Source organism: Daktulosphaira vitifoliae, unplaced genomic scaffold (genome assembly GCF_025091365.1).
Source record: "Daktulosphaira vitifoliae isolate Bord-2020 unplaced genomic scaffold, ASM2509136v1 Scaffold_2, whole genome shotgun sequence".
Classification (NCBI taxonomy): domain Eukaryota; kingdom Metazoa; phylum Arthropoda; class Insecta; order Hemiptera; family Phylloxeridae; genus Daktulosphaira; species Daktulosphaira vitifoliae.
This window is the reverse complement of record NW_026099573.1, coordinates 12,000,678-12,024,835: the sequence shown is the minus strand read 5'-3', so window position 1 is coordinate 12,024,835 and position 24,158 is coordinate 12,000,678. Positions and strand designations below refer to the sequence as shown.

General features: G+C 26.2%; 1 protein-coding gene and 1 long non-coding RNA gene across 6 annotated transcripts in view; both read right to left on the bottom strand.

Moving 5' to 3' along the window:
• LOC126898928 (probable G-protein coupled receptor 158) overlaps window positions 1-24,158 on the bottom strand; it is a 114,206-nt gene that overhangs the window by 37,796 nt on the left and 52,252 nt on the right. For 2 of the 4 annotated variants that reach the window (XM_050673336.1, XM_050673337.1), the window contains exons 7-11: window positions 16,994-17,241; window positions 14,143-14,283; window positions 13,923-14,048; window positions 13,753-13,773; window positions 13,433-13,646 (exon numbers count right to left, since the gene is read on the bottom strand). In XM_050673336.1, the coding sequence (XP_050529293.1) occupies window positions 13,433-13,646; window positions 13,753-13,773; window positions 13,923-14,048; window positions 14,143-14,283; window positions 16,994-17,241 (750 nt within the window). Of the gene's footprint in view, window positions 1-334; window positions 2,816-3,454; window positions 3,538-13,432; window positions 13,647-13,752; window positions 13,774-13,922; window positions 14,049-14,142; window positions 14,284-16,993; window positions 17,242-24,158 lie in introns of those variants that run through there. The other 2 variants (XM_050673339.1, XM_050673338.1) reach the window with 2 other exon arrangements.
• The window catches only part of LOC126898962 (uncharacterized), a 180,102-nt gene that overhangs the window by 109,570 nt on the left and 46,374 nt on the right, over window positions 1-24,158 (bottom strand). The gene's annotated exons all lie outside the window — the stretch shown is intronic.

Genomic DNA, 24,158 nt, shown 5'->3' with positions numbered 1-24,158 from the left:
ATATTTTAAAATTTAAGTTACACTCTCGCATGAGTGTATGTTTGAGAAAATTTCTTGAAGGTTAAAAAATAATCTAATGAAAACTGACCTATGGAGAATCTTATACTATAAAAATTTTAATTAAGTTTGGATTCATGATATTATATAAATTTCTAGAGGTGGAAGGGTCTTAAGACTCATTTAATATCTGTTGATTACCTTTGCAATAACCGCAATATTTATCGTTTATTTATATTATCGACATGATTTGTTAGGAGTATCTCCTAAGCTTAAATATTTCTCAATTAAAAATAATAATATAGGAAATATATCTTGATAAATGAATGAAGCTTGATAAGCATTGAAAAAAAAGAATTGTTTATTAACACTTAAAAAAACATTAATCAAATAACATGTTCAAATATACACATCGAATTCGGCAAAAAATAATTCAATTTTACATAATTATAATATTATATAACATAATCGTTTAGGTGAGTAAATTTTGTCTTAACACATTAGTGAACATAAAAATTTACAAATAAATCATATATTTCTTCTTAAATAATTTTACTCTGTATTCGTAATAATAATAATTAATAGTGTTATATTATATATGTCAAGCTTAGGGAAATTGGTTTAAAAAATTGTATATAATAACAAAGAGATAGTATTTGGCAACTGTCTTAGATATTATTGTGGCCATTTACAGTATGACAGTTTAAGAATTGAGGAAAAATGTATTTTTTCTCAAAATCAATACTCCAACTGTACAGACTGTAATATAATATTACACAACATAATAATGTTTTATGGTCCTGACCTAAAATATAATACTATAAATAATATTATTTAGGAGATCAAGTAAAGTCGGATAAATCACTTGTTTAGCAAAGTAACTGACGGTAAAACAAAAACTATACATAATATATACCTATACAGGGTGATTTTTTTATCATAACTCACTCAATTACTCACAGGATAAAAATCATTGAAACATTTTTTTTTTTTTTTTGATACCTTTATTTAGTTATTATTCTTGAATGATTAGCTACGCAATATTTTTTAAATCTTTCTCTTGTGCATTGTATTGTTGTCAACATTATTTTTTTAAATGTGAATACAATTTGAATTAAATGAAATATTTGAGGTTTTATTTTAATAGTAAATGTCATTTGAATTTTTAACAAAACTGTATTCGATTATTAGATATAAAACTTTATATTATCAAAATGTTGAAATAATATACATGTATTCTATATGAGGAATTATAATTATAGGTAGCTAATTGGTTTTTTATGATATCGTTAGTGTTTATTGACAGTTATGACTATCAATACAACTATGTGCCTTAAACCACATTTTAAGCATATCTGTTGATAAAGTCATAACTCAAAATAAATGCTGGGTATCTGTGAGTAGCGAAGTCATGACGTAGTTTTTTTTATAACGTCTCATAAAAAAACAATTCGCTATCTCTATTTGTGGCCTCTCGTATATCATACATGTATATTATTTCAAAAATACTAGCTAATAATTCAAGAAAAATTAATATCCAAAAAAAAAAATATTTAAATTATATTTAATATGTAAATATTGTATATAGTGGGTTATGATAAAAAAAACACTCTGTATATTTATACAATGAAAAAGTATTTTTTCTGTTCATGTCTTCGTTTTAAGTACAAAACGAAAAAGAAATAAATAATTTCTTTGATAAAAAAAAAAAACTATAATCAAGAGATAAAATATTTATTTTGGTAACTCTTTATTCGTATAACATTTTTATTTAATCCTACACAGTAATTTTATAATTTTTAAACCATAAAAATTAAATGTTATTATGCAAATTATAAGAGAATTTATTTAATGAAATAATTTTTAATAAATAAATTTTATTCAAAATTGTTTTTTCATTTAAAAAATTACAAAAAGAGTAAAAACGTTAATAGGTTTTACAGTCTAATGTGACAGATGACTAACACGAAATAAAAATCCTCGATAAACCAACTATTTATTTACATATCCGTAGTTTCTTTTTACGTTTGTTCCCCTTGTTCTCTGTTTGAAACATACCAAGTAAGCTACTTTATCTTCTTTTTCATATAACCTTGCATTATTAACTTGAGAAGTCTGTTACTATACTTTAAAAACCTATACAAATGCATTATTTAACTTCTAATTTTACTTCTACGCTCAGAGATTGTATGCTAAAATTTTATATTTGTCTTGCAAAAATTAGTTAGGTACCTATTAATTAAGCAATTTATTAAATGAAAATTGTAAGAAACATCTTAAAATATCAAATTTTGTTTTTGCAGTAAAGTATTTTTATTTTATTGAAATAGGACACTTATAACAGCTTAACCTTAAATTCAACACCATATAGAAAATAAGTTGTATAACATAAATTACTTTTGCTTACCTTAGATTAATATTTGGTTCAATTTAATTTCAATAAAAACATTTCTAATATTCATACGACTAATGTTTTATTAACATTTTGTAATGAAACATGTGTACTAATAATAAGTGTAAGGACAAGTAAAACGAAAATTAAAAAACTTTGGTGATGAATCTCTTGCTATTCATGTATAACAAGTAAAAATCCTATCAATTCTAATAAATTAATCTAAAAGCATAACGACATAATCTTATAGAAATAATTTTATAATTAATTATGATCTTATTAATTAATTTTTTGTCTATAACGTCTTTTAATTCATGGTTTATGGTAAAATGTAAAATACACAATATATTTAATCATAAATATTTACAACAGAGTCACGAATATAAAAAAAACATAATAATTATACGTTGATGGCGAGTATTTGCTCTGAAACAAATAAAAAACGTGCATGTTCTATTTAAAAGTTAACATATTTCATTTTTTAATAATTAACAAATTATTATAAAAATCATAACATAGTGGGGGTGCTGATAGGAAAATTGTAAATAATATCTGATCTGTTGGATTGAATAGTAAACAACTTTTTCAATGCGTTGGTGGACTTTTTAAACCCTTTCTGTGCTAAAATTTCCTTATACACTTTCATTAATAGCATATAAAAATAAAGATTATTGTCATTAGCATATTTCATTGAAATTTATTAGAAGCAACATTTATAAAAAAAAATTATAGTAATTTTAATGCGCAAAAAAAAAATATTATATATATCATTATTTAAGATAGCGTAATTTTGAAATATTTTTCTAAATATCTTAGAAATTAACATTTTTTTTCAACTTTTGTCAGTGTTATATTAAATCAGATTAAAAATCATAATCATTTGCCGCTTAGATAAACAAAATTGATACAATGAGAGTAAAGTTTTCATCGACAGACACAAAAATTGCATCATAGTAAAGGATTATTACCTACAATGAATTTGAGATTTAGATTTAATTGTCGATTCGCAAATGGATAATTGTTATTCTTAATTGTAATAGTTTTGTTAAAATTCATAAAATTTACCTGTAATAGTATTTTATAGAATCAAATTTTTTATTAACTTTCATAGTAGGATTTTGAACAGGATGGAACTGGTTCAGGATACACTGAAAAAAAAAAAAAAACAAAATACTGAGAAACAAAAGTTACTTTTTTATACATCAGTAAAAATTTTTTTGGCGTAAATTATCTTAGACAAATCATTAATACATAATGATACATAACAATACATAATATATGTATTTTTAGAATTGAGATTATTTACCGTCAAATTTAATAAAGGTTTTTTTTGGGTCGAATATTCAAAAATAAAAAAATTACAATAATTTGCTTTTGTACAAATCTAAAACTTAAAAAATAAATGTTTTTCAAGTATACTACTAATTTTCTACTAGAATAATATATAATATAAATAATATTTTTTTACAATGAATTATAAATTAAAATAAATTAAGATATAAAAGTTGAAAATTGATTAAAATTATTTTTTTGTATTCATAAATACAAATGAAAAGACATGTATTGTTAAATGTTTATAGAACCAACTATAAAAAGCCCAGAACATTCGGTGCAATATGGATAATTGGCATAGAGAAGACCTTTTTAGATTAAAATCTGAATGTGATTAAAATCACACAACTTTTCGGTTAGATTATGTTTAAAGAAAATCTGATTAATCCTATCTTCGTTAGTTGATATAATTTCAGAACAAATTTTAATTTTAATTTATCATAAACTATTGGTAGCTAGAACATATTTCTTTGATAGAAAAAGCCCCTAATGCCTTCATTTAATATGCTTTTTCAATAGACACTAATATGTGCAAAAACACTCCCTAAAAGTTTTTATATTTAACAATGTGAGACACTTGTTTAATAAAATTTGATTTCCAGAACATTTTCAAAAGTTAACTTGAAAAAAATTCAAATGAATCAAAGACATTGATATTTACATAATTTTTCTTGTAAAACAGCTCATCAAAGATCCATAATGATTAGAAAAAAAATTTGTTTATAACACTTGAATTTTTAAAGATATTACGTGAGACATAGTTAACTATTCACTCTATATGCAGTCGAAAATGTATACAAATAGAACGTATAGCATTTCTTATGCTTAAACAACTAAAGTTAACATTGGCGAGGGAACGAAACTTAAATAACTAATACAATATTAGAAGATGAGTTTTCATTCAGCGACGTACCATTAATATTAAATTATGTTACCCAAACAATAGCTAAACTAAAGTTAGAGGTTGATAAATTTAATAATAATCAGTTTAAACCCAACAATTAAAAAGTGATTGAGTAAAAAAAATTGAATTATTCGTTAATGCTAATTACCTGATACATGTCAATGGATTAGATCAGTTATAAAAAAAATTAGAAACATTTTTACATAACGAAAAATAGTTCTTATACCAACAACAAACTTTACCGAATTGTTAATTATTATAAAAAATTATGATTACTGTAATATGCCAATGCTTTAAATTACAAATCTTACATTAACAATGAAACATTTATAAAACAAACAAATAATTTATTTGTCATTACATTAACACTGTTATACACTAATTATCATATACGTGTTAAATTGAACATGGTAAATTATGCGTTTAAAATATTAATTATATAATGTTCAATTTAATACAATTAACTGAAATTCATTAAAAGCGCTGATGACAATGTGCTTAGAATGGGGAAATTTTCTTATCATATAAAAAATGCTGATTTTCATTTAAGAGAGTGTTCCGGATTCATTGCTCAATTCTTAGTCAATTTTCATAGAATCTACACGAGAATCATTTTATTAGCTGCGGTTCTGTATTTTTAATACGCTTTTATTAGTTTCACATGTATGTTGTATGTTGTATGTAACTTTCCAAACGCCACGCGTTATCGCATATTCCGTTGTCTAGACTAGACTGTTATACGCATTCACCCCTCCCCACGCCTCGCTCACAATACGACGGTACACTATTCCTATAAAAATTTATTTTTAGTTATCGTACCCGTACACGCGTGCTTGTCATCAATATTATATATATGTAAACAAATTTTTATTTTGACTGACCAATAACGCCCGCGTCTAATGCGCCTTACGTATATATATATATATTCCTACCGCCGTTTATACCTCGGGTATAACGTTAGTCCGACCCGCCCGGCCATAAAACACAGCTATACTTAGTGCATGATACTTTTACGTAGTTAAGTCGCATTATTTGTATAAATATATATATTCTAATTACTATTAAAATTAATATATTAACACGATTTATTCTAATTAAGAGATATAAAGTATTCATTCCGATTACGAGGGATGATTTCCGTATCGTCATTTTTCGTCACTACCTCCACGTTCCGGGAGTGAGTAATTTACGCGCCTGCTGCTTTCCTTGGATGTGGTAGCCGTTTCTCAGACTCCCTCCCCAGAATCGAACCCTGATTTCCCGTTACCCGTAACAACCATGATATTGATAGTAACTACTATCATAACATGAAACTAAAAAGTAAAAAATAAATATAGTTTAAAAAACTAAAAAAACACGCTTTTAAAGTACATCGAACTAAAAAGTTAAAAATAATTTTTAAAATAATTATGAACAAAAAATACTAGTATTATTGTGATAAAAGCGTGGGTGCTTTGTGCCATATTTTTCGTATATTGAGCGCCCGACGCTTTTATCACAATAATACTAGTATTTTTTGTTCATAATTATTTTAAAAATTATTTTTAACTTTTTAGTTCGATGTACTTTAAAAGCGTGTTTTTTTAGTTTTTTAAACTATATTTATTATCGACTAATTTTATCGCTATATTTATAAATCATTATTTTGTGTTGAAAACTTTTTTTGTTCTTATAAAATAAAAACTCGAATATATGCGATAAATTGATACATAGAAAGACTAATCGTTGTTTATCTTCATACGTCTTTGGACACTATTTGAAATAAAAAATGACAATATACAAAGTAAGTGAATTTATATTGACCTGATTTATTTAGTACTAATAATTTGTGTAAAGAAAGATAAAGTAATAGATCAAGCATATTCTTACACTTTAATTAACTCTCACTGACTAGTTCGTATGTTATACACAATTATCTCGTATTCGTGAGATGGCAACCACCTTTTTGCTGCTTAAAAGAGTTAAAAAACTTAATGTTATCTCTACTGTATATATAAACACTTTGAATGGGTATTAGTAAGACGGCTGCGACCTCTTTGTTACCTTAGTGTATTATTACAGGTACTCACCAGTTTGTTCCTTTATTAAAAAAAAAAAAAAAAAATAAAGACTTTTAGTTATTTTCTATTTATATTTACTTGTCTTTATTGTTCTAAGCCCTCCGACTCTACGAACCCAGATAGAACCTCGATGCAAACCATTTAACCAAATCAATCATCCTAATTTAGTCAATAAAAACCCATAGTAAAATTCCCCTTTATTTAATTGATTATTACATTACAGAACATACAAAGCACAGCGTCAGAGGAGTAAAGAATTCAGGGGTACAATGTTAATCATGAAAGATTCTAATAGATATTTTGTGTTTACAAAATTCTAACATGAAGCTAATAATTTCTATATTTATAATGAGTAAAACTACTTAACAAATTCAGCATTATATTTTCCTCTTTTAAGATAAGTAACCAAAGAATTTTGTTTTTAGTTTTTTTTACCTCAGGTGACCGATTTATCGCAAGTGGTGATTAATAAAAGTGTAATCATTGATATAATGATAGAAACAGAGTAAAGCAACTGTATGAGGCCAGCGTAAAGTTAATGAAGAATCACTAACAACTTGTATATCGACGTATTGGCCTACAAACCAAACAACTGATTTAATGTCAGAATGTATCCTAGTATTCTTAATATTAGGTTCATACGTAATAATAAACAAAGATGCTCACTAATAAGTATACAAATTGGATATGTTTTTGTGACCATATAGAAAAAAATATTGTCTTGCCAATCAGACTTAAGTTAACAAAAGACATAGATATATGTATACAGTTATTTGCAGATAATGTAACTAAAGCTGCTGAACAATTTACCCACAACAATGAAGTTATATTTGATAAAGAAAAGACCAATCCTTCAGGGATATGAAACTTATTTCAACTTAAAAGAAGTACAAAAAATAAAATAACATCAAAAACGACATTTCACAGACAAAAGCAAATGGAATCGACTTAACAAAATCCTAAAAAAATTTACTAAGTAAAATATCAAATTTTCAAGACATTTTAGTCGCTTATATTAATATAATGCATATCTCTAATTAGTACAATATTGACGATTTTTATAAATAATTATAAAATAAATATTTTTTATTAATATTAGTAAACTAAATTTTTTTACATACTTTTTTAAGACTTGAAATTTTATTGTAAGTTGTGAATATATATATATATAAAATATGTTTTATTAATTAATTTGTAAATCTACAAAAAAGTGAATATGCACTGTTCTAGTATCGACTAAAGTATATTGTCATATAATAGAAAGGCTCTGAACGATATTTTAGCTTATTTATACGAACTCAGAATAAAATTATTTTAATTACTAATTTCATTGTCACATACGCTATATATGAAAATCTTGACTTTTTTTTAAAATTATTCGAATTAAATAGATAATTAACTTATTATTTCGAAAAGAGTTTGACTATGGACTAATTTTAAATTTAAACAAACATAATCTCACTTTTGAAAGGTTATTAACAGCAATATAATAATACGTTTAAGTTAATTGTATTTCAAAAATTATTGACATATTGAATCCATAAAACTAATAGATAAGTGTGAAGATCATATCTAAGAAATTAGATAAGTGAAAAAATTAGTATCAATTAGTATATAAGGTGTGAACTAATTAGTAGCAATTAGTTATAAAGGTGTGAAAAAATTAGAATCAATTAGTTATAAAGGTGTGAAAAAATTAGTAGCAATTAGTTATAAAGGTGTGAAAAAATTAGTAGCAATTATTATATGAGGTGTGAAAAAATTAGTATCAATTAGTATATAAGGTGTGAACTAATTAGTAGCAATTAGTTATAAAGGTGTGAAAAAATTAGTAGAAATTATTATAAAGGTGTGAAAAAATTAGTAGCAATTATTATATGAGGTGTGAAAAAATTAGTATCAATTAGTATATAAGGTGTGAACTAATTAGTAGCAATTAGTTATAAAGGTGTGAAAAAATTAGTAGAAATTATTATAAAGGTGTGAAAAAATTAGTAGCAATTATTATATGAGGTGTGAAAAAATTAGTATCAATTAGTATATAAGGTGTGAACTAATTAGTAGCAATTAGTTATAAAGGTGTGAAAAAATTAGTAGAAATTATTATAAAGGTGTGAAAAAATTAGTAGCAATTATTATATGAGGTGTGAAAAAATTAGTATCAATTAGTATATAAGGTGTGAACTAATTAGTAGCAATTAGTTATAAAGGTGTGAAAAAATTAGTAGAAATTATTATAAAGGTGTGAAAAAATTAGTAGCAATTATTATATGAGGTGTGAAAAAATTAGTATCAATTAGTATATAAGGTGTGAACTAATTAGTAGCAATTAGTTATAAAGGTGTGAAAAAATTAGTAGAAATTATTATAAAGGTGTGAAAAAATTAGTAGCAATTATTATATGAGGTGTGAAAAAATTAGTATCAATTAGTATATAAGGTGTGAACTAATTAGTAGCAATTAGTTATAAAGGTGTGAAAAAATTAGTAGCAATTATTATATGAGGTGTGAAAAAATTAGTATCAATTAGTATATAAGGTGTGAACTAATTAGTAGCAATTAGTATAAAGGTGATATAATAGTGATACGAGATCTCATTGTTAATATTTAAAAAAAAATTTAATTCGTATACGGTGCAAGCGGCTAGAATCATATTTAGAAATAAGAAAGTTTTGAGTTATTCTTAAATAAGCTGTATATGAATGGAACTGGGTATACCTCAAGATAGTGTCATTAGGTCTATTTTCTATTTACTTATAACAGCAGACAACTAAAAATGAAGTTAAAATAGTTATGTTTTCTGATGACACATGTAACAAAATCCTCTCGATCGTTACAAAATTTTGATAGTATCTTTTTATGAAAAAATACTATTAAATAGTTAAAAATCAGATCATGGGAACTTAACGATTATAGTAAACAATTCCAACATAATAATTCTTTATGGTAAATTTACTCCAAAAAAAAAGTCTGATAAACACCTAGGTATTGTTGTAAATGAAGAAATAAAGACTAAAATAATTTTTAGTAGTCGTAGTATGATCGGCTGACACTATCGAAGTTTAGAAGAGTAATGCAAAGGTATAATATGTAGACAAAGTTCAGGCAGGGCACACATATCTTGTGTATAAGAATAGAACCTGTCACGGCCTGCGTCGCTTCGTTATACACGATGCCCCGCGACTCGTACCACCTTTATCAGCCGTCGCCCTACTATGAGTATTTAACTAACCAACACAGCGTATCATACGCCACGGTGCAAAGTCCAGCAAGTGCCGCATGGCCGACAACGATACGTCGCAAATGATACGGTAGTCGTCTTCCTATTGTCAAAGTGACAACGTCGACCAACCGATCCGCACCCGCGCACCGTCGCCATCAATGCTGCTAACCTTTTGACGCCCGAGGATCACACCGGACATGGCGTCGTCGACGCCAGTGAAAGTGCCGCAATATTATGCGAAGATTATTATTATTGTGTTCATTTTTCGGTTTGTTTTACTTTTTGTTAAAATAACCTGTTGTTGCTCATTAATAAACGGCCCACGGGTCTTTACCCTCAAAACCAGTGTCGACCACATTTTTGCGACGTAAGTCGCGTCAAACCTGAAAAATTAGGTGGAGACAAATGCAAGACTCAAATACTTCAGTTTTGTGAAGGAATAATGAATTACGAGGTGCAAACACAAGTACTTCAATTTAACAAGGAAGGTAGCAAACTATGAGATGCAGACCATGTGCAAGACACATATACAAAGCGTACCAGGAGAAAGATATAAATGAGTATAAGGTACAAGATATAAATACTTGAATTAATCAGGAGAGGAAAAAAGTAGGTAAAGGCGTCAAGAATTATCAAACTAACTCTTGCCGTATGGTTGAAAGTCGGACAGTGACAATCGAGAACTGAGACTGACATTTTGACAATTAATCTTGATGAGCATACTGAAGTCGACTGACCAGGGTAGTCAGGTCCAAATGGTTTAAATAGTGTTTAAATGAATGCTTAGTTAAATATTTTTATTTAATTGTGAAGTTATCAGCAGAATTGTTGCTTAAATTTATTATTATATATTATTATATAATACTCCTACTTGTAATCTCTCTCGTGTATTAATGACAAATTTAACCTGCTTATTATGTACTTTACCCGTTAGTGGAAATTTATTTGTTTAAATCAAATGGAATTACCGAGTGCTATTTAATTTATAATTAACTATAGTATTATTAACACAATCACTCTGTTCATTGCGATTAAAATATCTATAAATATCGTTCAAGCTATAAAAGTTTCCATTACGTTTTCTATGATTTAAAATCTTTTCACACTTATAATTAATAATTCTTCGCTGAAAATGATTCGAAATCTAATTATTATTATTATTATTGGTGAAATCAATGAATGTATAATTATAGCCACAAATGGAATTAACCATATCGTTTCTACTCAAATTTACAAACCTGTTGGAAATAGGCCTATTGTAATTTATATTATTAGAGTTCATACTTAATGCTTTTGAAACCGTCTCTGCTAGTATGTCAACTTGTTGCTAGAATTTATCTTTTTTATTTATTTTTCTATATAAACATATATTTTCAATTCTGTTTATACTATCTTCAAGCTTACTTATTGAACTTGTATCCATACATATTAGTTTATCAAAATAAAGATCCGGTAACCCATCTAAAATTATTTCTATCATATCTCCCTCTATGATGTTTTTGTTAGTACTCCTACATTCCGCTTTAACATTTATAAAATACTCTAAAATTGATTTTGTCTCACCATCCTTCTTTCGTTCAATTTCTCTAGTCTCACCCTTTTTTGATTATCGAGTCAAAAAAATTTATCATGAAGAATTTCGCTATTTTCTATTATACAGCATTTCTATTATCCCAAAAATAGCTTGGGCATGATTTTTAAGGGAAAATTATAAATAACAGCATCTCTCTCTATACTAATTAACATGTTTAACGAAGTGAGTAAATGAAAAGACAACGTATAAAAGTAGTATTAAATGTTTTTTCATGGGGCTGTGCTAGGAAGTCGCGGGTTGACAAAATATTATCTTTGCAAAGCTCTCCATTTTAATACCAACTTGTACGATTATGAGATAAATAAACAAGACTCGTAACTTTTAGCTTTTGCATTTTTTTTTTGAAAGGTTCTTGGAACACCTGCATAAACTTTAAATTTGTTTTAGAAAACCACCAAACAAATATTGAATTTTTTTGTTGCATATTTCAAAGTTTAAGTGATATTTATATATAACTTATTATAAGTAACACAATCTTAAGTATAATATATGCTTAAAAAACGTAGTATTTCTGGAATATTTTAAAAAGTGAAGTTAAAATTTTTACTTTTTACATTTTAAAAATCATTATTTTAAACCTCATATTTTAAATAGACGAAGGATATGATTTAAAAATAAGATTGCTTAATAAAAAAGATACTCAAAAAAAAAATTTCTTATTGATTTTGATTTTATTATCTTTGATTTCCTTATTTTTTAAATAATTTTCAACATTTTACGATTTATAAAATTATACTTTTTTGGTGGTTCCTCATTTATAGAGAACGATATTCATTTTTTTTAATTTTGAGAATAATACCTTCAGTTATATACAGTTTTCGATTATTTAACGTATAACTGAGCAAAATCGATCCAGTGAAAATTGAGTATTTGTTATAACAGACACAAAGGAGAATACTTGAAATTTCTAAAATACCTTCGTTGTTCTAATTATTGGTTAATGTATAAATTGTAAAATAAAAATAATAGGTTATGTATTTTTACAAATAATTGTAAACTATCAACATTTTTCTAAGCTAATAATATTTGAATCACCAGACAAACTCTCTTTATTTTGAATATTATTGGATGATAGGTAGTAAATCTCGTTCAACCAAAATTCCCTTGAGTATTACCGCAAGGAAATAAAATGAAAAATTGGACCCTAAAATTTTGCCTTTTGATACTTTGGTACACAATAGGCGAAATACGCATTCAAAAATCTCTACTAAAATATTTTTTTCAGTACCACTTTTGGTATGCGGTTAGTTTATTACACCTAGTGTATCACTGTATACGCCATGAGTTTAAAAATACAAAGTCATCTTAAACGTCTTGAAATGCTCCATAAAAAAAAATACATCAACGAAAAGAGGATATGCTTAAAAATTAAGAACCAAGAGTTATTGTTTATCGCTTAACTGAAACATTTGTCAAACTTCAGATTTACCAATAAAAACAATGTTCTTAGAAACATGAAAAAAGAATTCAGTGAAATCTAAAACAGTTATGAACATACAGTGGTTTTTATCTTCTTTGTATTCAAAATTATTATTAGTCTACAATTTTTTAAATAACTAGTAGATATTGTAGTATTGTAAATTTTCTCGTGAAGGTTTTAATAACGAACAGTTAAATAATAAATAAAATACTTTTATAATAACTTTACGTAGTTTGAAATTTTATATATAAAAATACGAGCAATGTTATGAATAATAGTCATTAGTAAATAAATTTTAAATGTTGTATAATTATGAAGGGCAAGTGTGGTAAAATATAATAAAATATATAACTGTAAATATAATTTCTGAGCAAATTTATATTTTTTTATACCTATAATTTTCAATTTTTAATCTAAATAAATATATATCTAGAATTTACAGAGAAAAAAATAATTTATAATAATTTATTCACATAACCTAAATTATTCTTAATACTGATTATTTCTTACCGGGATTATCGGAATGTTCTAAGCAGCCTGATTGATGAATGCCCGTGGCAGTTGAACATTCACAACGGCCTGAACCCCCACTACCACTGACAGGACCCTCTTCATTGCTACCAACCGAATCCTCGGGTGATCTAGACACCTCAGTGATCTCGTTAGTTTCACTGTTTTCGAACGAATCTCTATTTTTAAGTTTCCGGCGGCTCCTGATGGATGACTTTTTAAAGAAATACAAGAGAAAATATCGTAAGTGTTAAATAGTTTATTAACTAAAACATGTTAAAATCGTGTGTTATGTTTTCTTTAAATGCACACATACTTACCTTGTCTCTACTTCCTTTTTTCTGAGGTGTTCGTAAAAACATAAATAAAAATCACGTTATTTTCCCGTCATTAGGAATTTTAACGATTTTTGTACAACACACATCATTTATTTAAATAATATATCAAAACACATTGAAAAATAAATTTTTTATTTTTTATTCAAACATACTTGTAACGAGAATCTTCTGTGTGGCAATTTTTTACCACCTCTTCGTTTTGATATATGCGGGTTTCTCTGACATATCGACTTCATTTTCAACATTTCCATTTGTCCGTAAATCCGCCTCAGTTCTTCCTGTCGGTTCATTGATACATAAAGATTAAACCAATATAAAAATAGATATAACATAAGTAAAAGGTAATTTCAGTAAAATTCAATCTAAACTTACTCTTATCTCGTTTGGGTTCATATCTGAAATGCTAATTTCAGTTAAGTCCACTTCAGCTACATCAGGTTTCAGAGTTTCCAAAAGTTCCTGATTTAAAGCGGAACGTTTGTTTTCAGCGTTTACTTGTTTTTGGAACCATATCTAAAGTAAAAAATTGCACAGAGTGATTCATTAATGATATTACCCACCTTTTTTTCATTATATAATGATTTTTTCATAAAAATTTCTTAATAAACATTTTATGAACTATAGAAAATATTAATTTTATTAAAAGAAAAAAATATTTCTAAGAGTATATTTTAGGAGTAACTTCGGAAAGTTAAATGAAAATCAATTATTATTTCTACATTAAATGGCAAATTAATTTAATTAAATTTTGACTAGCCGATAACCAGTTTTGTATTATTATTTTTCAAGTTAATATAGAGGGTGTTACGAATGATGAGAATATAAATGAGAGATAGTAAAAGTATTTTAAAAATTTACCGAATGAGTACTATACAAGAGATAATTTAGAAAATAATTTGTAGAACGAAGGACTCATAAGACTCAAGGACTCATTAATAACTCATGTGATTTAAATTAGTGAAAGGGAGGTATGATAGACTGTGAGATTAATGAAAAAGAATAAAACAGTAGAACCTGATAAAGTTCCAGTGAAAGTGTGTAAAATTATAGGGGATATTAATGTGATAAGGGGCATAAGATGATTGAAAGATTTGGAAAAAGATAAAAAATAGATTAATAAGAAGTGAAGTATCGGCAACTAAAAACCAATTTGGTTTTTACCTAAAAAGTCAACAATAAAACCATTATTTTATGTGAGCCAGCTTTTAAAAAAGTATAGAGAGAAAAAGAAAAAGCTTCGTATGGTGTTTAAGATTGTGTTATAGATTTGTAGAAGGGGTATAACAGATTGTCGAGAGAGGTTTTAAAGTGGGCGTTAATGAAAAAAGAACTGCCAAAAATATGTATTGATGTAATTGAGGATATACAGGGTGGCCCACCTCTCACTGACAACTTAAATAACTTTTGATCCAGTTATTATTTTTAGCTGATTTTTTTTTTAAATAATAGTTATACGTTAGGTCTATAGCTATATCTCAATAATTAATTTTTTTACATTTTATTAAAAATATTAATTATTTTTAAATTTTTAATAAAATGTAAAAAAAAAATCTAAGATAGCTATTTTGTAGAGTAGAATTTAAGAAAAATTTTAGTAAAAAAATATCTTATTAATATTCAGTAGTAAATATTCTGTAGCGTTTTGAAGTTTGTGAAAATTTGAATTTTCATGTATTATTTTACGGTATTAAACATTGAAATACGTATTGAGAAAAGGACAGAAGAAAACGCTATCTTTTCATGATTACTGTGTATACATATGATGATAGTGTGTATACATTACAAACTTGGCATAAATACCATGATAACAAATTAGATAAGGCAATTATTACTTATCACTCTCATTCAAAAGTATATTGAAAAGATAGCGTTTTCTTCTGTCCATTTCTCAATACGTATTTATATGTTTAATACCGTAAAATAGTACATGAAAATTCAAATTTTCACAAACTTCAAAACGCTACAGAATATTTACTACTGAATATTAATAAGATATTTTTTTACTAAAATTTTTCTTAAATTCTACTCTACAAAATAGCTATCTTAGATTTTTTTTTTACATTTTATTTAAAATTTAAAAATAATTAATATTTTTAATAAAATGTAAAAAAATTAATTATTGAGATATAGCTATAGACCTAACGTATAACTATTATTTAAAAAAAAAAATCAGCTAAAAATATTAACTGAATCAAAAGTTATTTAAGTTGTCAGTGAGTGGTGGGCCACATTGTATATGAAGAGTGAATGTGTCAAACGTTCTATGTGCCAAAAACATATTTGTTCAGAAAACACAAAAAACAATGGTAGCATGGGCATGTCTCACATATCGAACACCATCTATGAATGCAATTCTGTACAAGTAAAAAATTTAATTGACATTTGAAACACATACAAGATTGTGGCCTTTGGCACATAGAACGTTTGACACATTCACTTTTTATATATATGAAGCCATTTGTACTAAGGTAGAAAGTGTGTATGGAGAAATAGAAGATTTTGGGGCAATAGTAAGTGTAAAAGAAGGCTTTGCTTTTAGGAGTAGCATCGATCGTAGCATAAGATAAAAGAAAATAGGCTTAGAATATTTGGTCATAACATCAGAAGAGAGAAATCGGAAGCTATAATATCGTTTATGAAAACGAACGTTGAAAAAAGAAAGAAAGAGTAAGACCGATAAAGAGGTGGTTGGATGTAATTGAGTGTGATATGAGAACTTTCGATGTGTGTATAAATTATGTGTGCCAAATGGAGGTTTAGGGTACAGGTGATCGAGCCCAAGTAGTTGGGATAAAGGAGAAGGCGAAGAAGAAAACTTTCTGATTTGATTTATAAATTTTAGTTGTATGTGATAGAGGACAATAACGAAAAATTCGTATAGTAAAAATAGAACGTCACTAAATACCACCCAGCTTTTATAAATCTTTAATATATCAAAATGTAATATTACAAAACTGGTTATTAATCGGTCAAAATTTTTTATCTCCATATAATAGAAAGAAAATTATAATATATTTCGATTGAACTTCCGAAAGTTACTCTTTAGAGAAATAATATTTTCTTGCAATAAAATTAATATTTACTATAGTTGATAAAAATAAATAAACTTTTACCTGTACATTTTATTAAAAAAAAGTTATATAGCAAAAATTAGAGGAAATATTCTTAATAAATCACATTATATACTAAGGTAGTCTTCCAGAAATTTTCTCAATAAATTTACCTTAGGCATAAATATAACGAACAGTGTAAATGTGTTGGTCAATAGACCCCGAATAACCGCAGCCATGAATAACAGGTCTGGGAAAAATAAAGCAGTGGGATACAGTGAGCGGAATGTATAATAAATTGAACTGAATACTGTTTCAGACACTATCGCATAAAACAAGTACCGTCGTTCGTCAAAAAGTACATGAGCATTTCGAGCTGACAATCCATAGTGTATGCCTACTAGAAGTACCATAAGTTCACCTAAAATAGTATAAAAATAAATTGTCAATTTTTTTTTTAAGTCTTATGTACATATTTTATTTATTTTCCATTAAGTTTCTATACGAATTATATTACATATAAACTCTTGATTAAAACTAATAATTTCTTTTAATTATTTAAATATATTATAAAAGTTATTTTATAATTTTTCTTCATTCTAAATGTCTCTATTCGACAATCGTAAAATTATAAATTATTTTATATACAAAAACGTTAGTTTATTTTTATATAGATTTCAATACATAGTATTACTATAGTTTATTCGATAATTATCTTTTATAACTATATTATTTTTAAAGGACAATTTGTAGAACTGGAGTAAAAAGTTTTTAATATTGTATGAGGATCGACCCCGAGACGATGAGGTACAAAGACTGACGTCATACCAATGTCGTCTAAAACGTTAATTAATTAGTTGAAAGTTCAACCTTAGTTAAAAGAATGATTATACATAGATACGTATTAAGAGTGTATAATGGAATGTAGTAGTTTAATTAAAACATCAAAAACAAGTCTTCATCGTACCAAATTTTCAAAGAGAATTTTGTTTGAGAGTTACAAATTAAAATATTCAACAAATGCGTGGAAAATAAATGTTAATGCATATCTATGAAATTATCTTTTTAAGGTTTTCTAAAATGATCTAAAATCTTTTGCTTTAAAATACTAAAATTATTAAATTTATGTTAATCATTTATAATCAATAACAATTAAAACTGAAATATTTATTACAAAGGTACAAGTTAATTAATTACATTATACATAGTATAAATTAAAAAATAGTAACTTTATGAAAGTAAAAATTATATTATTGCACTTATTTTTAGAACTTTATCGAAAGCTGTTTCTTTTTTTTTGTAATTATTTGCATAAATCTAATAGAACTTCCTCGTTTTAAGGTCTCCTTAAATTTAATTGTATTTACCAAAGAATATTATTTTCTCTTCTACAAAAATTTGTTTATAACTAAACTGCAAGAGTTTTATATTTTCTATTTATAATTCCCAACAAACGTTATTACCAACATTAAACATTAAACTTAATGAATGGTTATCATCATTCTTGTTAACGTTAATTAAATATTATTAATTAATATTTATTTGAAGCTAAATAATATTTTAGCTGCAGAGATTAATTTAATATGTATAGTTCTTGAAAGTATCACACAAAGGTGAAAATGTTTCCAGGGGTTAATAACAGGTTGACAAACATCGTATAACTGTCAAGAAATTTGAAAGAGAAAATAATATAAGAAAATATTCAAAAGTAATTTAATTACTTTTGATGTAAACAAAATTTTATAAGAAGTAGAAAAAACAATTTTGATTTGTGATTTAACTAGATTGTTGAAAGATATGCTATGCATACAATACACACTAATGTTGTTTCAAAAAACAATTTAAGAGAGAAATCCGTGTGTTAACAAAAGCTCCGAGTGTTTCTTTCAATATATAAAATGATTATGTCCATCAAATGAAACGATCACGTACATATTATTAAATAACTGATTCATTAGAACCACAATTTCTATTGAAATTCATTAAATTTAGACTGCTGCATTCCGATATATTTATTCTTTATAAGTTATTTAATGTTTAAATGAATAATATTTGATTAGTATTTTAGTATAATATTTATTTAAACTTCATGTATGTATTTTCGGCCATTACAATTTTAAGATGTCAATACGAATTATTTTTAAAGTATAATAAGTTATATATAAAAGTATATTTTTTTAATTAAAAAGAGTTATATTCACATTAAAACAAGAATCAGATTTTCATCGTTCCTTAAAGTTTTTAACTGTATATTAGTGGGTCTGATCAAACAGCAATTTTCCAAAGTCAAAATTTTTTTTTTCAATAACATTTAGCAATCAAATTTTAATTGGCTTCAACTTTTCCGACAAGAACAATAGCATGTTTGGGTCCAATTATCGGTTTAAGCTAATAAACCAAATTCTGATTTGGATAATTTATTACCATCATATAAAGAAAAAATGTTATATAGGGTAAGTTATTAATTTTAAATATTTTGTTAAATAAACTTTTTAATTAATGTGAGGTGTGAAACAAAGTTACGACGTTAATAAAGTCAGAGTATGTTCCACACTAGTGGTTTGTGGAGTGTAATGGAGTAGGAAGTAAGAACAAAAGTAATTGCTGGTATATTAAACTAGAATAATATATTACATTTTAAGAATAACTTATTTTAAGTGATAAGAATATAAATGCAAGTAAAATTTTATTTGTGTAGGTAGCCTATATATTTTTTATGTAGTCAGAACGAAATTTTTATCTAATGTAAGAATAAAAAAAATTATGGTTTCGGGATGTTATTTTATAAAAAAAATTATCATATTAATAAACATTTTTTTTTTATAGAATCATTCTATTAAAATGATTTATGTAGGACATTTGATGGCACAAGATAATTAATTGTACATAAGTATAATTTATTTTTCCTCTTATAAAGTTATAGTAGAGATTCACTTCTTTATTTTCAAGCAATCGTGTAATGAAGCAGAAGAGTTTAGACAGACGAGGTAAAAATTTTATATACATATAAAACCTATTCATTGGACTAACTTAATAATCAGCTTGTAACTAAAATGAAATACTTCATTGATAGTCAGGGTCTTTCATTACTAACTCCGGTTGAAATGAATTCTATATAAATGAGACATGACAAGTAATATTGATTCAAATTCAGTGGGTTCCAAAAAAAGGAAATGATATTACACATTAATCATTAAACCCAACGTCGTTCGTGGGAAAAGGGATAATCAATAAAATATTTAAGTTTTACTATAGCAGAACGCATACCATTTTAACGAAATTCAAATATGATCAATAATTTTTAAATTCCCAGAAATGTTTTTGGTTTTTATTTATAAAATAATCTATTTGATAGATTATGTTTGGGGTGCGCTTCTTTATAATTTAATATCAATACTATACACTTATGATAATGTTTTAGATTTAAACGCACAAGTATTATTTTAATAACTAATACAATGATGAATAATGCTAACTATATCAATTTGGCAAATTTACTCAATACCGTTATTGTACATAACTATTAATTAAGACATTGATAAAATATTTTGAGGAAAACATATAAGATCTCTAAAAAAGTAAAAAACTAAAAGTTAACTTTTAGTTCAACTTTTTATGGATTTTTTAAAATTACATCGCATAGTGGTATTATTTTTCAATCAATGTAATTTTTTATTATGACTTCTTCAAACAAAAAACAAATCAACAAAAATGGTCTAGAACTACACATTTCAAAAGGTTCTTTAAATTTTTTTGACTTCTAAAAATAATCGTTTTCAATAGCTTTTAGCTTTAAAATCATTTCGTTGAGCACATTACCTTTTTAGCTATGGATAAATGGATAAAAATAAAAAATAAAACTCTTAAATGTTTTATAGTTGAATAAACTAAAAATGTTTGCCTTAGTATAGACAAGTGATCCAATAGTCGACAAACATTGGAAAAACAATAATGGTCAGTCAATAATGTTTGCATGAGCGCTTACGCCAGGTAAAGTTAAAGGTAAATATAAATTGTTGTTTATAAGACGTATGTCTAACGGGATTTTTTCATCAACTATGAGAAGTAAAACGATATTGATTATACGTTAACTTGTAGTCGGTTGTCTTGTTATTTTACTTCCTATCGTATTTGATTCGTAAGCATAAAGAACGGTAGTCGTACAGGTAGGTGGTAAGAGCAGATGTTCCATAATTGAATGAGTTTGCTGCTACGAATTGACAAGTTTATATGGAAGGTTTATCTTGGAGTGGTTCAATAGGGCTTTTGTACAGGAATGCCGCACGTGTCTTTTTTTACAACCTTTAGGTCACACTTCGAGCTCGTCAATAGACATTGATACGTATTTGATTTATGCAAACACCAGTGCAAGAGTAAAATGCCTTAGTAACAGTGTTTACTATCAAAATGTAAAGATATTATGAATAGAAAATACAGTTTTTAAAATCAATTTATTCATAAAAAATCGGGATCAAAATTTATGCAAAAAGTATAAATTAACTACTCGTCCCGGTCAATATATTTCTTAATGATTGGATCACAGAGCATTTTAGATATAGTAAAAATATTATCAAGATGGACGGAAATTACAGCATTACTATCGACAAGCGTGCAGAAAAAACAGCAATAAATGAAAATATATTATGAGTTTCTCGTATTCAACAGAATTATACAAACTGTGTACACTCAAGTTGCCATACAATGGCTGCTTCATCAGGCGCACGTGTATACTCTATTAATATTCAAAAGACAAGTTTGAAATAGGTTCAAAACTAGTACGTGATCTCTGCAACGAAAAAAACTCGACCGAACAAGGTGGCAATAACAATTAGGTTAACTGGGTAAACTATATTCACCCTGAATTATTTAATTTTTATTATATCAAATTTTAGTTTCTGATAAACTAGTTTGTGCTGAAAATAACTAACTGACTTACAATATATATTACAAAGTTTTTTAAAGTGTTCATTTAATCTATGCTACTCCAGTCGGTTCAGTTGCCACAATGTTCTTTTTTCTTTTAAGGTACACAAAAAGACTAAATATTAAAGCAGTCCATATATTATTTAATTTTAATAAAGTAATACGTGTACAAATTCTATCCTCCGTACACATTTAAAAAATATGAATGTTTAATATTCTAGTTGTATAAATGTATAATAAAATAAAACAATACACATAATAATATTATGAAAACTTTTTATGTTTTTAGACAAGCAATAAAATGTTTCACTTGTGAATCTTTTTCGATTGAATAATGTATACTCCTCGTTCATAATACAAATATATCTAAGATTTTATTAAATCTTTCATGGATTGTCGTATTATTTAGAATATTTTTATGTACAGGCGGAACAGATCTAACTCTTATAACTTTTCATACAATTCAAAAATTCGTTGTAATTATTTTTCACAATTTTTACATTCTTAGACTACCGTTAAATAGGCCAAGTTGGGGCGATTAAATAGTTTACAGATTTCATCACTCAAATTCTCATGAACAAATATTTTGTATATCATAACAATACTTGTAACATTTTATTTATGTTGTAGATTGATACTAATATAATGATAATATATATATTTAACAGTCTCGAGTTTTATTACTGTCCCAAATTAGCCCATTTGACTTCTTTAAAAGCATATCTTTTTATTATTTAATTTTAATAATTAACAAAATAAAAAATTTATTATTTTTTTTATTTTTACAACATATTAAAATAACTGATGTTTAGAGCTTTTCCTTCAGAAATTTGGATGGGTCTATAACAACTTTAGGATAAGTACTTATTGATTTACAAGAATTTTAATGTATAAAGTGTGTATGTAGTGCCAATTGGTACAGCTTGTACTGATGTATATTTATAATCCATTGTACATAACCACTCTATGTATTAAAATGTTTTTTACTCAATAAGTACTCATCCTAAAGCTATTACCATCCCATCCAAATTTTTTGTAAGAAAAACTCTAAAGAGAAGCTTTTTAAAATTGTGAAAAAATTAAAAAATTATTTTTTTGTTTATTGTTATAAATGAATAATAACAAATATGATTTTAATGTAGTCTAAGAATACAAAGATTGTAAAAAATATAATTACAACGAAATTTTAATTGTATCAAAACTTATAAGAGTTGTCAGAGTTATTCCATTCTGTATATCTATGTCTTCTTTTTTGTACTGACGTTTCGACTCGTTGTAGAGTTCATTTTTAGAGCGATAGTTGCAGATTGGAAATTGCCATTATAGAGTTAGCCTCGGTTGTTTTCTATTTTTTTATATCAGGTGAACAAACAATAACTGATAACGTCAATATTTTTGTTATAATAACAATAACTATCTGATTGTTATGAATGTTGTTTTTGTTTAGATTTGTTATTGTTTTCAATACTCTTAGCATTTTACTGTTCCTTTTCTAAACTATTAATTTTCAGATATGTCGATTATAGCTTTTTTACATATTGTGTGTTTTCTATGTTATTTGTGTTCCTTTTATCTTATTATATAATAGGTAACCAAGTTTTGGTAATTTCCCATCCGCCTTGACTCTTATAATTTTTTTAACTTTTTCAATTTTTATTGCTTCCTTTTACATTCGTTTACCAAAATGTGATTCTTTATCAAAATTTTGATCTTTCCAAACTGAATTTCAAGTCCACTATTTTTGGCGTATTCGGTTACCGCCGATTTTTCTATCCTTTGCTATCTGACGTTTTTTTCATATTCTTTTACTTTTGTTATATTTGTTCTTATTGTTTGTCCAATGTATGTCTTCCCATAAAAACACTGTACTTTATAGACACTCGGTGTTTGCATTTCCGATAATTCGTCTTTCAGGATTCGAATTAATGTTCCTATTACTGTGTTTAGTTTGTAGATAGTTCTTATTCCGAATTAATAATAATTCTTGAGATACGATTTTTAATTCTATGTATGCACAACGATATTGCAGTTTCTTTCTTATCATCTTCTTTATTTTTATCTTTGTTGTTACATACTAAGTTTCTTTTTCTTTCAGATTTTCTTAATGCTTTGTATACATTTTTAATTATTTTGAAGCCTTATCGCAGATATTTTATTTCTTCTTTTACATGTCCGTAAAGCTATTTTTACAACTCTTATTGTCATTGTATGTAGTAATTCCATTTTCTATGTAGAACAGTGGCGTGAATAGGCATATAGGTATCGGTCGATGTGTGTGCTTTTTTTATACACATCTGATCTGTGTCGAATTTACTAATTCGGCTGTTTCTTGAATAATATGTCCAAGAACGATAGCCACATTTTTAGTTTTTGACCATATGTGCTCATTACTTCGTCTTCAAATCATTTAATGAA